General features: G+C 44.8%; 1 protein-coding gene across 3 annotated transcripts in view; it reads right to left on the bottom strand.

Moving 5' to 3' along the window:
• Window positions 1-14483, bottom strand: part of PREX2 (phosphatidylinositol-3,4,5-trisphosphate dependent Rac exchange factor 2) — an 867640-nt gene that overhangs the window by 634898 nt on the left and 218259 nt on the right. For all 3 annotated transcript variants that reach the window (XM_063923872.1, XM_063923873.1, XM_063923874.1), the window contains one exon: window positions 2159-2208. In XM_063923872.1, coding sequence (XP_063779942.1) covers window positions 2159-2208 — 50 coding nt within the window. The remainder of the gene's footprint in view (window positions 1-2158; window positions 2209-14483) is intronic.

Here is a 14483-nt window from a genome sequence, read left to right as displayed (position 1 = left end):
TTCAACCTCATTAACTATGTTACTTACCTAGATTTTTTAACAGTCTTAGTGGAATATAGTGATAAAGCCTTGTTCTCATTCATATGTTAGATTTCACCGTTTTGAAAATAATAATTGTATTTGTAATGTGTGCATGTGTGTAACCTACATAAATTCTGCACTGCCAGAACTATCACAGCATGGACAGAATCATTTTACCGATCTCCTCTTATGAACAATTTGTGGACATTCTAATTGTTCACAAAATCTAAACAACTAACAGTGTAGTGTATGATTTACGCTAAGAAAAACAGTAAAAAAATCTTGTTACAGTAGCTGCGTCCACCGTGCTACAAGAAAAGCAAATTGTTTAATTTACATGTTCGCTCAGGGAAATGCTGGGTCACAGATTACAGGACTATTATATGCATTTACAAGCTGGTTCACTTAACAGGAGAAACATTACACTTAGCTGACATGTTTGCAACATTGTATTCAGCTAAACTGTACAGATCCTTATTGCCTGTGTGTAAAACGGGATGCAGTTAATTTACTGGATGTTGGGATCTTGAAGGTAAGCCCAGAGATGCTGAAGCGTAAACTGTCGCTCTACTTCCAGCTCTTCACCGATGTAAGCTCTTACTAAATTCTTGTGAAAATGCATATTTCTATCTTGCAAATTTAGGTGTAATTTTTTTTATCACATCCATATTTAAATGCAGATGTGGGACTTCTGGTAGGGCCGGGATGGACGCACAGTCACAGAGCTCCCATCCCCAGTTCCACAATTCACCATCACACTGCATCTCCAAGGAGCTATGTCGTCGGTACACCAGGGACAAGGGCAAGGCCATGCTGAGACCTCCACAGACCTGACCCGTGCAATGCAGCAAGCGGAACCTGAGACCCCGCACACTATCGCTGCAAAGGAATCTCGGTCCCTTTGTTGGACTCTTAGCTGCAGCTCTCGCTGCCTCCTTACACCTGCCGGGCCCTCTACCGCCTCCTACCACTCGACGAACCACTGGAGGAATGTCTCCAGGAGCCTAAGGACTCACCTCTCCAGGTCAGCGGAGAGAAGAGGGGTGAAAGCACTAGGACCAGGTCACAGCCACGATATTGCAGCATGCTAGCCTCCCTCAGCACCATCAAAACAGTCCCATGCCCCTGCCACTGGACCCCCGGCACTGCTCTGAAGGGTTGGATCAGTCAGATGGCCAACCTACCACCCACTCCCTTGCCCGGCCTCCCCTTTGCACTGGGGCTGTATCACCTACCCAGACAATGGCAGACATATTTTGGTCCATCACTTTCCTATCACTTCCCATTGCAAAGCTGCAGTGAGGGCAGATAGGTCTCTATGGCTCATCTCCCACAGTGTAACTTTTGTAGTGCCTCATCTGAAACACTCGTGAATTGGCTAAAAAATACATGGACCTGATGGTTATGCTGGGACCCTACTCCTAGCATTAGGATGCGGCAACCACAGATTTTGTGTTATCTCTTCTAGGGGTGACCTATCCCACCCAAGGTAATCCTACGTAGTGTGAAATACATGGCTGCCTCACATGGTACCTTTTATGGTTGGAATGGACAACCCGTGGAAGTTAGTACCCATCAACCTTGCAGTATGGTTATTGTGCGTTCTAGATTTTTGTTATTTTTAACTATACCTTTGTAGTATTTTTCTTGCTCTAATTCTAATTCCTTTGTACAATGTACCAATTTTGCTGCGGGATGAAATGGAGTCAGAAATTGCCGAAGGTGCAGGATGCCAGACGATCTCTGACAATTTTTAAAGGGACAATCACTTACAAGGCACCTCCAGTGATCTTTATCTCCATTTCTTCCCACTGCTGATGTCTGTAAAGTGACTTTGAGTCCTTCGGGAGAAAAGCGCTATATAAATAAAATTATTATTATTATTATTATTATTATTAATAATAATAATAATAATAATTATTATTATTATAATTAATAAATAAATAATTATAATTAATAAAATTATAATTAATAAGGAACACCCCAATACATACAATATCCAGTGAAATCCATTTCCCCTGTGCAGAACATACCATATTGCTGGCCATTATACTATATGTAATATTAGTTGTACATGAAGCGAAATAGTATCTATAGTACTACAGTATCATTAGACAAGTTTTAGTAAAATACATACCTAATTACTGGTGTGAACAGGCTGTGTAGGCGGCAGTATAGTCTAACACCCTGTAATGGATAGATAATGTTAATTAGTACAACATAATACCTAATCCAATATAGTACTTGTTGTTTTTCTGATGTTTTTAAACAATTTTGTCCAAATAATCTGTTCTGTAGACTTATCAGGGTTAAATAATAGCAGAGATACTATTGGAAATGGTGAGGTGATATACAGAACCAACCAGGAGCTGTATGAGGTCTCCATGCAAGGTGTTTAAAGGTTTAGGGGTATATTCAATTGATGTTGAATTTCTGAAATTGTCGAAAAACTGAGCTTTTTCGACCAAAAAACCATGGCGAATCGGATTCGACAATTCAATACGGCACTTATCAACAAAATAACTGTAGTTTCAGTTTCGACTTTTTACTATTCGACAATTTCATATCTGTAATGTTAAAAATGCGGCATTTCGACAAAAGTATATTCAATTGAAGAATGTCGATTCGACATCAGTGCTTTTCGACAGTCATTTCGTCAATTTCATTGCGCCTACTTTTTCTGGCGTGAGCTGATAAGAAATCTTCAATACTTTTTTTTTTTGGGGTGCTTTTTTGATTTCTAATAGCATATCTATTTATATTTGAAGGGATTATCTACTTGGTTTTTCTATTTATGACCCACAGTATTATATAATCGATTTTTTAAAAGAATATTTTTTCCTGTACTCGGCTGAGGGAAATGTACCCATGATTCCACAGTTTTACCCACGATACACTTCTCCAAAGCCACTCCTCTCTCCTCACTCCAAAATCAAATTGATCACTCTGCAGCTCCTCACTCCGCTCTGCAGGTTCACAAAATGGCTGCTGAGCACGCAGCAAACAAGCCCTATATAGGATTCCAAACGGCGGGAAGTCGAATCCAGGCCGCCCACTATTCCCCGATTGGTCCGTTTTTCGACAGAGGGCGTATCTAATCCGTTTTTAATTGAATATGTCGAATTCAGTGTCCCGGGTAGAGGGTTTCGGCTGTCGAATAGTGTCGAATCCAAAAACTGACGAATCCACGCCGTAATTCGACTTCAACTGAATATACCCCTTAAACAATTCAAACATTGAATGTTTCCCTTTATTCAATCCAGAAGAAATCATTATGCCATGTTGTTTTCAACAGGTTTAGGTCTTCTCCCTATTTATCAAGCCCCGTAAGCAGTGGTGGATATTCTTGGGGCTCTCTTGCAATCAGGGCCACCAAGCCGTTGGGCATTTCCCATAGTGTGCAACGCCACAAACTATGCACCCAGGGGGTGTAGTTATCTCATTGTGGGGAGCGTGGTACCCATACCACAACCAATCTCGGCACCCCTGCCTGCAGTAGCTTCCCCAAGCAAAGCATGGTTTAGCTACAGTAGTTACCAAATATTTACCAAGAACAAAGGTATAACAGGGACTGTCCTCTTATGCTATCGCTATCTTAGGATGGCATGAACATATACAATAAACAAAAACAAAAAAATCAATTACATGTATATTGGATTTTTAATGGACTCTGCACCTGAACCCTGATACCAATAGATTAGGCAAACCCGGGTCACGCATACTTAGAACAGATCTGGACCAACGATTAGGTAAGTCACTGCGTACCATTGCCACTGCTTACCATTGCCAACAGTGTTGCCGGTAGCTGAGCATCTGCACTGCCTGTGTCCCAAACCCCTCAATCCTGATTTTGGTAGGTCAGTCCCTATTCGTAAAACTCAAAGGGTCGAAGTTGGCAGGGTTTATGGGGGTCAGAAGTGTTGCTAATTTTCTCTATTTTGTATGTCTAAATGTTGGTAGGTGTGCTCTGTTTGTGGTGCTCCATACCTGGATCCCTTCATCTCTGTAGCTCTCCATGGTTCAAGCCTCACAAGGTAACTGAAATTATTTAGAACTAATTCACCCTAAATCACATATTACATTTTATTTTATTTCATTGCACATATATGTTCTCCTGTGTTCTTACTTTATTTCAGGGAGGCATGGAGCTGCAGGGAGATGAGAGATAAGGCAGCAACAGCTCTGCCCCAGTTCTACAGTCAGACACTGCTTTGCAGAGCTGAGGGCGCGGCCACACCACAGGCAGTAAAGCTGCACAGAAAGGCAGCTAATAGAGACATGCATCTGGGGGGAAGGGCACTGATGGACACATGGATGTCATGTGTCTAGTAAGTGCACTGTAGTCGGAGCTCAGTTAGTGGCATCAAGAGAAAACACAGGGATGCAGGTAGGAGACTCAATGACACTGTAGCTTAGTGTAGTGAGGAGAGAGTTACAGTAGTGGATGGTGAGACAGGCTCCCAGCATTCAGACCAGTGGCGTAACTACTGCCCCCGCAGACCCCACCGTGGCATGGGGGCGCCGCCACTTTGAGTGACAAGCTTTGGCTGTCAGCTAGGCTGACAGATAGATTGGCCAGCCAATTACACAGAGGTGTGGGAGGAGCGGCTTTGAGGGTGGACGGCTTTATTTATATATCAGTGGACAGTGTGACTGAGGGAGGGTCAGGTCAGCAGCTGTGTACGCCCCCGGCCCCAGCATGTGGCAAGACTGAGTACGGAGGAGAGACTGGCGACGGACGGAGGGTGCACTGTTTGAGCAGTGTCCTCCTGCTGCTGCCGGATGGTCTGGAAGTAGTGGAAGGAGTTCATTGCTGGCCGCCCTGCTGTCTTGGTAAGTGCGTGGCTGTCACTGAGCAGAGTGAGCTGCCTGGCGCTGGCGCTGTGGCCTAGTCCGGTCCGCCCCGCCTGGGAAGACATCGCCGACGGCTGCCTGCCCGTTGCTCACCCTGCCCAGTACCCTGATTGACAGCCGCACGCACTTACCAAGAGAGCAGGCGGCAATGGCAACGCTGTTGCCATTTCCGCCCGCTCTCTTGGTAAGTGCGCGCGGCTGTTAATCAGGGCACTGGGCAGGGTGAGCTGCGCTACGGCCTAGACTAGTGTTGGTGTCCATATAAGATAAAAGAGGTTTTTTTTGGGGGGAGACAGACAAATATGCAGTACAAGAAATGGAAGCATTAACTCTTCAGTGGTCATATGACTGTACATAGCTGTCTCAGTGCCGTAGCACTATTGACAGAAAGCATACTGTAGTTATCTAGTGAACAAAATCTGCCCCCAGAGGTCACTACATATTATATTATGGGGAATCCTCTGCAGGTGTTGATCTTACAGATTCTGATTCAGCATAGACACCTTCACGTGTGAACACGGGTCATGCAAAGGTATTTGTCCTGATTATGGAGAAACAGTTGAGCTTTAAACTTTTTAATGTATAACAGGCATTGCGGTATGCGGCATAGGGTATAACGGGCATTGCGGTATGTGTCACAGACATTACAGTGTGTGGTATACTATATCACCGGCATTGTGGTATGTGGTATAATGTCTCAGGGGCATTGCACTGTGTGGTATAATGTTTAATAGGCATTGCGGTGTGTGGCATAGGGTATAACGGGCATTGCGGTATGTGTCACAGGCATTACGGTGTGTGGTATACTATATCACGGGCATTGTGGTATGTGGCATAATGTATCACAGACATTGCAGTGTGTGGCATAATGTATCACGGACATTGCGGTATGTGTCATAATGTGTCACAGGCATTGTATGTGCTATAATGCGTCAGGGGCATTGCTGTGTGTAGCATAATGAATAACGGGCATTGCGATGCCTGTCATAATGTGTCACAGGCATTACGGCGTGTGGTATAATGTGTCTGGGGCATTATGGTGTGTGGCATATTGTGTCATGGGCATTATTGTGTGTGCCATACTGTCTAAGGGCCATTGCAGTATGTGCCATAATGTATACTGGGCATTACTATACGGAGGAAAAATTACAAATAATGTAAGGGGCATGAATCAGGATTATTTTTCTTTCCTGTGTTGGCCAACGTCTGGGTGTGCAGGTTGCAAAACTGGGGTATAAGGTAGTCTTTTCCTGCAATGCCACACCCCTTTATGCGAAGCCACGGCCATTTCAACAAAGCCACGCCACTTTTTTTTTAGATTTTTTTGGCTTGGAGGAGAAAAATTTCTAGTTACGCCACTGATTCAGACCCATCCCCATGTGTGCCTCCCCAGCCATTCACCTCACCGCATGGATTTATTGTTCCTTAACTTTAGTCTTACCCTCCCCTGGGATCTCTTTCTGGGTCTTAATGTCTCTCTCCTGCCCCCTTTCTCCCCGGCTTTCATTGTCTCTCTTTCCGCTCACCCTTCCTCTTGTGTCTCTATCTAACTCATGTCTGGGTTCCCGAGAAGGCTGCTGTCTGTCAGTCACTGTGTAGTAATATAGTCGGGTGTCGTACGAGAAGTGCATGTTAGGCCCACTGTACACATGCACACTGCTTCACCGATGTCATTTCTAACAGATATTTACAGTATATATTACACAGCAATTCACAGAAAATATTTCTCTAACGTCCTAGTGGATGCTGGGGACTCCGTAAGGACCATGGGGAATAGACGGGCTCCGCAGGAGACATGGGCACTTTAAGAAAGAATTTAGATTCTGGTGTGCTCTGGCTCCTCCCTCTATGTCCCTCCTCCAGACCTCAGTTTGAATCGGTGCCCGGACGAGCTGGGTGCTGTTCAGTGAGCTCTCCTGAGCTTGCTGTAAGAAAGTAATTTGTTAGGTTTTTTATTTTCAGGGAGCTCTGCTGGCAACAGACTCCCTGCTTCTTAGGCTACTGGACACCATTAGCTCCAGAGGGATCGTACACAGGATCTCACCCTCGTCGTCCGATCCCAGAGCCGCGCCGCCGTCCCCCTCGCAGAGCAGGAAGCCAGAAGCCGGGTGAGTATGAGAAGCAAGAAGACTTCGAAATCGGCGGCAGAAGACTCCGTTCTTCACATGAGGTAACGCACAGCACTGCAGCTGTGCGCCATTGCTCCAAACACACCTCACATACTCCGGTCACTGTAAGGGTGCAGGGCGCAGGGGGGGGGGGGCGCCCTGGGCAGCATATGGACTTCTTTTGGCAAAAGTACACATATATACAGTTGGGCACTGTATATATGTATGAGCCCCCGCCAAGAAAATTTATATTTAAGCAGGACAGAAGCCCGCCGTCGAGGGGGCGGGGCTTCTTCCTCAGCACTCACCAGCGCCATGTTTTTTCTCCACAGCACCACTGAGAGGAAGCTCCCCAGCCTCTCCCCTGCAGATACACGGCAGAAGAGGGTAAAAAGAGAGGGGGGGCACATAATTAGGCGCAAAAATCAATATAAACAGCAGCTACTGGGTTAACATTAAGTTACTGTGTTATTCCTGGGTTAATAGCGCTGGGGTGTGTGCTGGCATACTCTCTCTCCGTCTCTCCAAAGGGCCTTGTGGGGGAATTGTCTTCAGATGAGCATTCCCTGAGTGTGTGGTGTGTCGGTACGTGTGTGTCGACATGTCTGAGGTAGTGATGAGCGGGTTCGGTTTCCGAGAAACCGAACCCCCCCGAACTTCACCCTTTTTACACGGGTCCGAGCCATACTCGGATTCTCCCGTATGGCTCGGTTAACCCGAGCGCGCCCGAATGTCATCATCCCGCTGTCGGATTCTCGCGAGATTCGGATTCTATATAAGCAGCCGCGCGTCGCCGCCATTTTCACACGTGCATTGAGATTGATAGGGAGAGGACGTGGCTGGCGTCCTCTCCGTTTATAATTGTAGAAGAGACAGTTGATTGCTTGTTTTATTACTAATTGTGGGGAGGATTGGGGAGCAGCTGTTAGGACTCGGAGTAGAGTGCAGAGTTTTGCTGATAGTGACCACCAGTTTTTTTTTATCCGTTCTCTGCCTGAAAAAAACGCTCCATACCATATCTGTGCTCAGTGTGCTGCATGATATATCTGTGCTGAGTGCTCACACTGCTTAATTGTGGGGACTGGGGAGCAGCTATAGCAGGAGTACAGTGCACAGTTTTGCTGACAGTGACCACCAGTATACGTTTGTCTGCCTGAAAAACACTCCTGTGGTGGCTTTTTTTTATACTAGTTAAGCAGTCTGCTGACAGTGTCCACCAGGTCCATTATACTGTATATAGCAGTACGGTAGGCCACTGCTGTACCTACCTCTGTGTCGTCAGTTACTCATCATCCATTAATAATAATAAGTATACTATCCATCCATCTACATTGTATACCTGTGGTGGCTTTTTTTCTTTATACTAGTTTAGCAGTTTGCTGACAGTGTCCACCAGGTCCATTTATTATACTGTATATAGCAGTACGGTAGGCCACTGCTGTACCTACCTCTCTGTCGTCACTCATCGTCCATAAGTATACTATCCATCCATCTACATTGTATACCTGTGGTGGCTTTTTTTCTTTATACTAGTAGTACTAGTTTAGCAGTCTGCTGACAGTGTCCACCAGGTCCATTATACTGTATATAGCAGTACGGTAGGCCACTGCTGTACCTACCTCTGTGTCGTCACTCGTCGTCCATAAGTATACTATCCATCCATCTACATTGTATACCTGTGGTGGCTTTTTTTTTATACTAGTAGTACTAGTTTAGCAGTCTGCTGACAGTGTCCACCAGGTCCATTATACTGTATATAGCAGTACGGTAGGCCACTGCTGTACCTACCTCTGTGTCGTCAGTCACTCATCATCCATTAATAATAATAAGTATACTATCCATCCATCTACATTGTATACCTGTGGTGGCTTTTTTTCTTTATACTAGTTTAGCAGTTTGCTGACAGTGTCCACCAGGTCCATTTATTATACTGTATATAGCAATACGGTAGGCCACTGCTGTACCTACCTCTGTGTCGTCACTCGTCGTCCATAAGTATACTATCCATCCATCTACATTGTATACCTGTGGTGCCTTTTTTTCTTTATACTAGTAGTACTAGTTTAGCAGTCTGCTGACAGTGTCCACCAGGTCCATTATACTGTATATAGCAGTACGGTAGGCCACTGCTGTACCGACCTCTGTGTCGTCACTCGTCGTCCATAAGTATACTACCATCCATCTACATTGTATACCTGTGGTGGCTTTTTTTTTATACTAGTAGTACTAGTTTAGCAGTCTGCTGACAGTGTCCACCAGGTCCATTATACTGTATATAGCAGTACGGTAGGCCACTGCTGTACCTTCGTCTGTGTCGTCACTCGTCGTCCATAAGTATACTATCCATCTACATTGTATACCTGTGGTGGCTTTTTTTTTATACTAGTAGTACTAGTTTAGCAGTCTGCTGACAGTGTCCACCAGGTCCATTATACTGTATATAGCAGTACGGTAGGCCACTGCTGTACCTACCTCTGTGTCGTCACTCGTCGTCCATAAGTATACTACCATCCATCTACATTGTATACCTGTGGTGGCTTTTTTTCTTTATACTAGTTTAGCAGTTTGCTGACAGTGTCCACCAGGTCCATTTATTATACTGTATATAGCAGTACGGTAGGCCACTGCTGTACCTACCTCTGTGTCGTCACTCGTCGTCCATAAGTATACTACCATCCATCTACATTGTATACCTGTGGTGGATTTTTTTTTATACTAGTAGTACTAGTTTAGCAGTCTGCTGACAGTGTCCACCAGGTCCATTATACTGTATATAGCAGTACGGTAGGCCACTGCTGTACCTACCTCTGTGTCGTCACTCGTCGTCCATAAGTATACTACCATCCATCTACATTGTATACCTGTGGTGGCTTTTTTTTTTATACTAGTAGTACTAGTTTAGCAGTCTGCTGACAGTGTCCATCAGGTCCATTATACTGTATATAGCAGTATTGTAGGCCACTGCTGTACCTACCTCTGTGTCGTCACTCGTCGTCCATAAGTATACTATCCATCCATCTACATTGTATACCTGTGGTGGCTTTTTTTCTTTATACTAGTTTAGCAGTTTGCTGACAGTGTCCACCAGGTCCATTTATTATACTGTATATAGCAGTACGGTAGGCCACTGCTGTACCTACCTCTGTGTCGTCACTCGTCGTCCATAAGTATACTACCATCCATCTACATTGTATACCTGTGGTGGATTTTTTTTTATACTAGTAGTACTAGTTTAGCAGTCTGCTGACAGTGTCCACCAGGTCCATTATACTGTATATAGCAGTACGGTAGGCCACTGCTGTACCTACCTCTGTGTCGTCACTCGTCGTCCATAAGTATACTACCATCCATCTACATTGTATACCTGTGGTGGCTTTTTTTCTTTATACTAGTAGTACTAGTTTAGCAGTCTGCTGACAGTGTCCACCAGGTCCATTATACTGTATATAGCAGTACGGTAGGCCACTGCTGTACCTACCTCTGTGTCGTCACTCGTCGTCCATAAGTATACTACCATCCATCTACATTGTATACCTGTGGTGGCTTTTTTTTTATACTAGTAGTACTAGTTTAGCAGTCTGCTGACAGTGTCCACCAGGTCCATTATACTGTATATAGCAGTACGGTAGGCCACTGCTGTACCTACCTCTGTGTCGTCACTCGTCGTCCATAAGTATACTATCCATCTACATTGTATACCTGTGGTGGCTTTTTTTTTTATACTAGTAGTACTAGTTTAGCAGTCTGCTGACAGTGTCCACCAGGTCCATTATACTGTATATAGCAGTACGGTAGGCCACTGCTGTACCTACCTCTGTGTCGTCACTCGTCGTCCATAAGTATACTACCATCCATCTACATTGTATACCTGTGGTGGCTTTTTTTTTTATACTAGTAGTACTAGTTTAGCAGTCTGCTGACAGTGTCCATCAGGTCCATTATACTGTATATAGCAGTATTGTAGGCCACTGCTGTACCTACCTCTGTGTCGTCACTCGTTGTCCATAAGTATACTATCCATCCATCTACATTGTATACCTGTGGTGGCTTTTTTTCTTTATACTAGTTTAGCAGTTTGCTGACAGTGTCCACCAGGTCCATTTATTATACTGTATATAGCAGTACGGTAGGCCACTGCTGTACCTACCTCTGTGTCGTCACTCGTCGTCCATAAGTATACTACCATCCATCTACATTGTATACCTGTGGTGGATTTTTTTTATACTAGTAGTACTAGTTTAGCAGTCTGCTGACAGTGTCCACCAGGTCCATTATACTGTATATAGCAGTACGGTAGGCCACTGCTGTACCTACCTCTGTGTCGTCACTCGTCGTCCATAAGTATACTACCATCCATCTACATTGTATACCTGTGGTGGCTTTTTTTTTTATACTAGTAGTACTAGTTTAGCAGTCTGCTGACAGTGTCCATCAGGTCCATTATACTGTATATAGCAGTATTGTAGGCCACTGCTGTACCTACCTCTGTGTCGTCACTCGTCGTCCATAAGTATACTATCCATCCATCTACAATGTATACCTGTGGTGGCTTTTTTTCTTTATACTAGTTTAGCAGTTTGCTGACAGTGTCCACCAGGTCCATTTATTATACTGTATATAGCAGTACGGTAGGCCACTGCTGTACCGACCTCTGTGTCGTCACTCGTCGTCCATAAGTATACTACCATCCATCTACATTGTATACCTGTGGTGGATTTTTTTTTATACTAGTAGTACTAGTTTAGCAGTCTGCTGACAGTGTCCACCAGGTCCATTATACTGTATATAGCAGTACGGTAGGCCACTGCTGTACCTACCTCTGTGTCGTCACTCGTCGTCCATAAGTATACTACCATCCATCTACATTGTATACCTGTGGTGGCTTTTTTTTTATACTAGTAGTACTAGTTTAGCAGTCTGCTGACAGTGTCCACCAGGTCCATTATACTGTATATAGCAGTACGGTAGGCCACTGCTGTACCTACCTCTGTGTCGTCACTCGTCGTCCATAAGTATACTACCATCCATCTACATTGTATACCTGTGGTGGCTTTTTTTTTTATACTAGTAGTACTAGTTTAGCAGTCTGCTGACAGTGTCCACCAGGTCCATTATACTGTATATAGCAGTACGGTAGGCCACTGCTGTACCTACCTCTGTGTCGTCACTCGTCGTCCATAAGTATACTATCCATCCATCTACATTGTATACCTGTGGTGCCTTTTTTTCTTTATACTAGTTTAGCAGTTTGCTGACAGTGTCCACCAGGTCCATTTATTATACTGTATATAGCAGTACGGTAGGCCACTGCTGTACCTACCTCTGTGTCGTCACTTGTCGTCCATAAGTATACTATCCATCCATCTACATTGTATACCTGTGGTGCCTTTTTTTATTTATACTAGTAGTACTAGTTTAGCAGTCTGCTGACAGTGTCTACCAGTTCCATTATACTGTATATAGCAGTACGGTAGGCCACTGCTGTACCTACCTCTGTGTCGTCAGTCACTCATCATCCATTAATAATAATAAGTATACTATCCATCCATCTACATTGTATACCTGTGGTGGCTTTTTTTTTATACTAGTAGTACTAGTTTAGCAGTCTGCTGACAGTGTCCACCAGGTCCATTATACTGTATATAGCAGTACGGTAGGCCACTGCTGTACCTACCTCTGTGTCGTCACTCGTCGTCCATAAGTATACTACCATCCATCTACATTGTATACCTGTGGTGGCTTTTTTTTTATACTAGTAGTATTAGTTTAGCAGTCTGCTGACAGTGTCCACCAGGTCCATTATACTGTATATAGCAGTACGGTAGGCCACTGCTGTACCTACCTCTGTGTCGTCACTCGTCGTCCATAAGTATACTATCCATGCATCTACATTGTATACCTGTGGTGCCTTTTTTTCTTTATACTAGTAGTACTAGTTTAGCAGTCTGCTGACAGTGTCCACCAGGTCCATTTATTATACTGTATATAGCAGTACGGTAGGCCACTGCTGTACCTACCTGTGTCGTCACTCGTCGTCCATAAGTATACTATCCATCCATCTACATTGTATACCTGTGGTGCCTTTTAGTTGTGCGCATTAAAATATGGAGAACAAAAATGTGGAGGTTAAAAAAATAGGGAAAGATCAAGATCCACTTCCACCTCGTGCTGAAGCTGCTGCCACTAGTCATGGCCGAGATGATGAAATGTCATCAACGTCGTCTGCCAAGGCCGATGCCCAATGTCATAGTACAGAGCATGTAAAATCCAAAACACAAAAGATCAGTAAAATGACCCAAAAATCAAAATTAAAAGCGTCTGAGGAGAAGCGTAAACTTGCCAATATGCCATTTACGACACGGAGTGGCAAGGAACGGCTGAGGCCCTGGCCTATGTTCATGGCTAGTGGTTCAGCTTCACATGAGGATGGAAGCACTCATCCTCTCGCTAGAAAAAAGAAAAGACTCAAGCTGGCAAAAGCACAGCAAAGAACTGTGCGTTCTTCGAAATCACAAATCCACAAGGAGAGTCCAATTGTGTCGGTTGCGATGCCTGACCTTCCCAACACTGGACGGGAAGAGCTTGCGCCTTCCACCATTTGCACGCCCCCTGCAAGTGCTGGAAGGAGCACCCGCAGTCCAGTTCCTGATAGTCAGATCGAAGATGTCAGTGTTGAAGTACACCAGGATGAGGAGGATATGGGTGTTGCTGGCGCTGGGGAGGAAATTGACAAGGAGGATTCTGATGGTGAGGTGGTTTGTTTAAGTCAGACACCCGGGGAGACACCTGTTGTCCGTGGGAGGAATATGGCCATTGACATGCCTGGTGAAAATACCAAAAAAATCAGCTATTCGGTGTGGAATTATTTCAACACAAATGCGAACAACAGGTGTCAAGCCGTGTGTTGCCTTTGTCAAGCTGTAATAAGTAGGGGTAAGGACGTTAACCACCTCGGAACATCCTCCCTTATACGTCACCTGCAGCGCATTCATCATAAGTCAGTGACAAGTTTAAAAACTTTGGGCGACAGCGGAAGCAGTCCACTGATCAGTAAATCCCTTCCTCTTGTAACCAAGCTCCTGCAAACCACACCACCAACTCCCTCAGTGTCAATTTCCTCCTTATCCATGAAAGCCAATAGTCCTGCAGGCCATGTCACTGGCAAGTCTGACGAGTCCTCTCCTGCCTGGGATTCCTCCGATGCATCCTTGAGTGTAACGCCTACTGCTGCTGGCGCTGCTGTTGTTGCTGCTGGGAGTCGATCGTCATCCCAGAGGGGAAGTCGGAAGACCACTTGTACTACTTCCAGTAAGCAATTGACTGTACAACAGTCCTTTGCGAGGAAGATGAAATATCACAGCAGTCATCCTGCTGCAAAGCGGATAACTGAGGCCTTGGCAGCCTGGGCGGTGAGAAACGTGGTTCCGGTATCCATCGTTAATTCAGAGCCAACTATAGACTTGATTGAGGTACTGTGTCCCCGGTACCAAATACCATCTA

This window comes from Pseudophryne corroboree, chromosome 5 (genome assembly GCF_028390025.1).
Source record: "Pseudophryne corroboree isolate aPseCor3 chromosome 5, aPseCor3.hap2, whole genome shotgun sequence".
NCBI classification, from domain to species: Eukaryota; Metazoa; Chordata; class Amphibia; order Anura; family Myobatrachidae; genus Pseudophryne; species Pseudophryne corroboree.
This window is presented reverse-complemented; position numbering and strand designations above follow the sequence as displayed.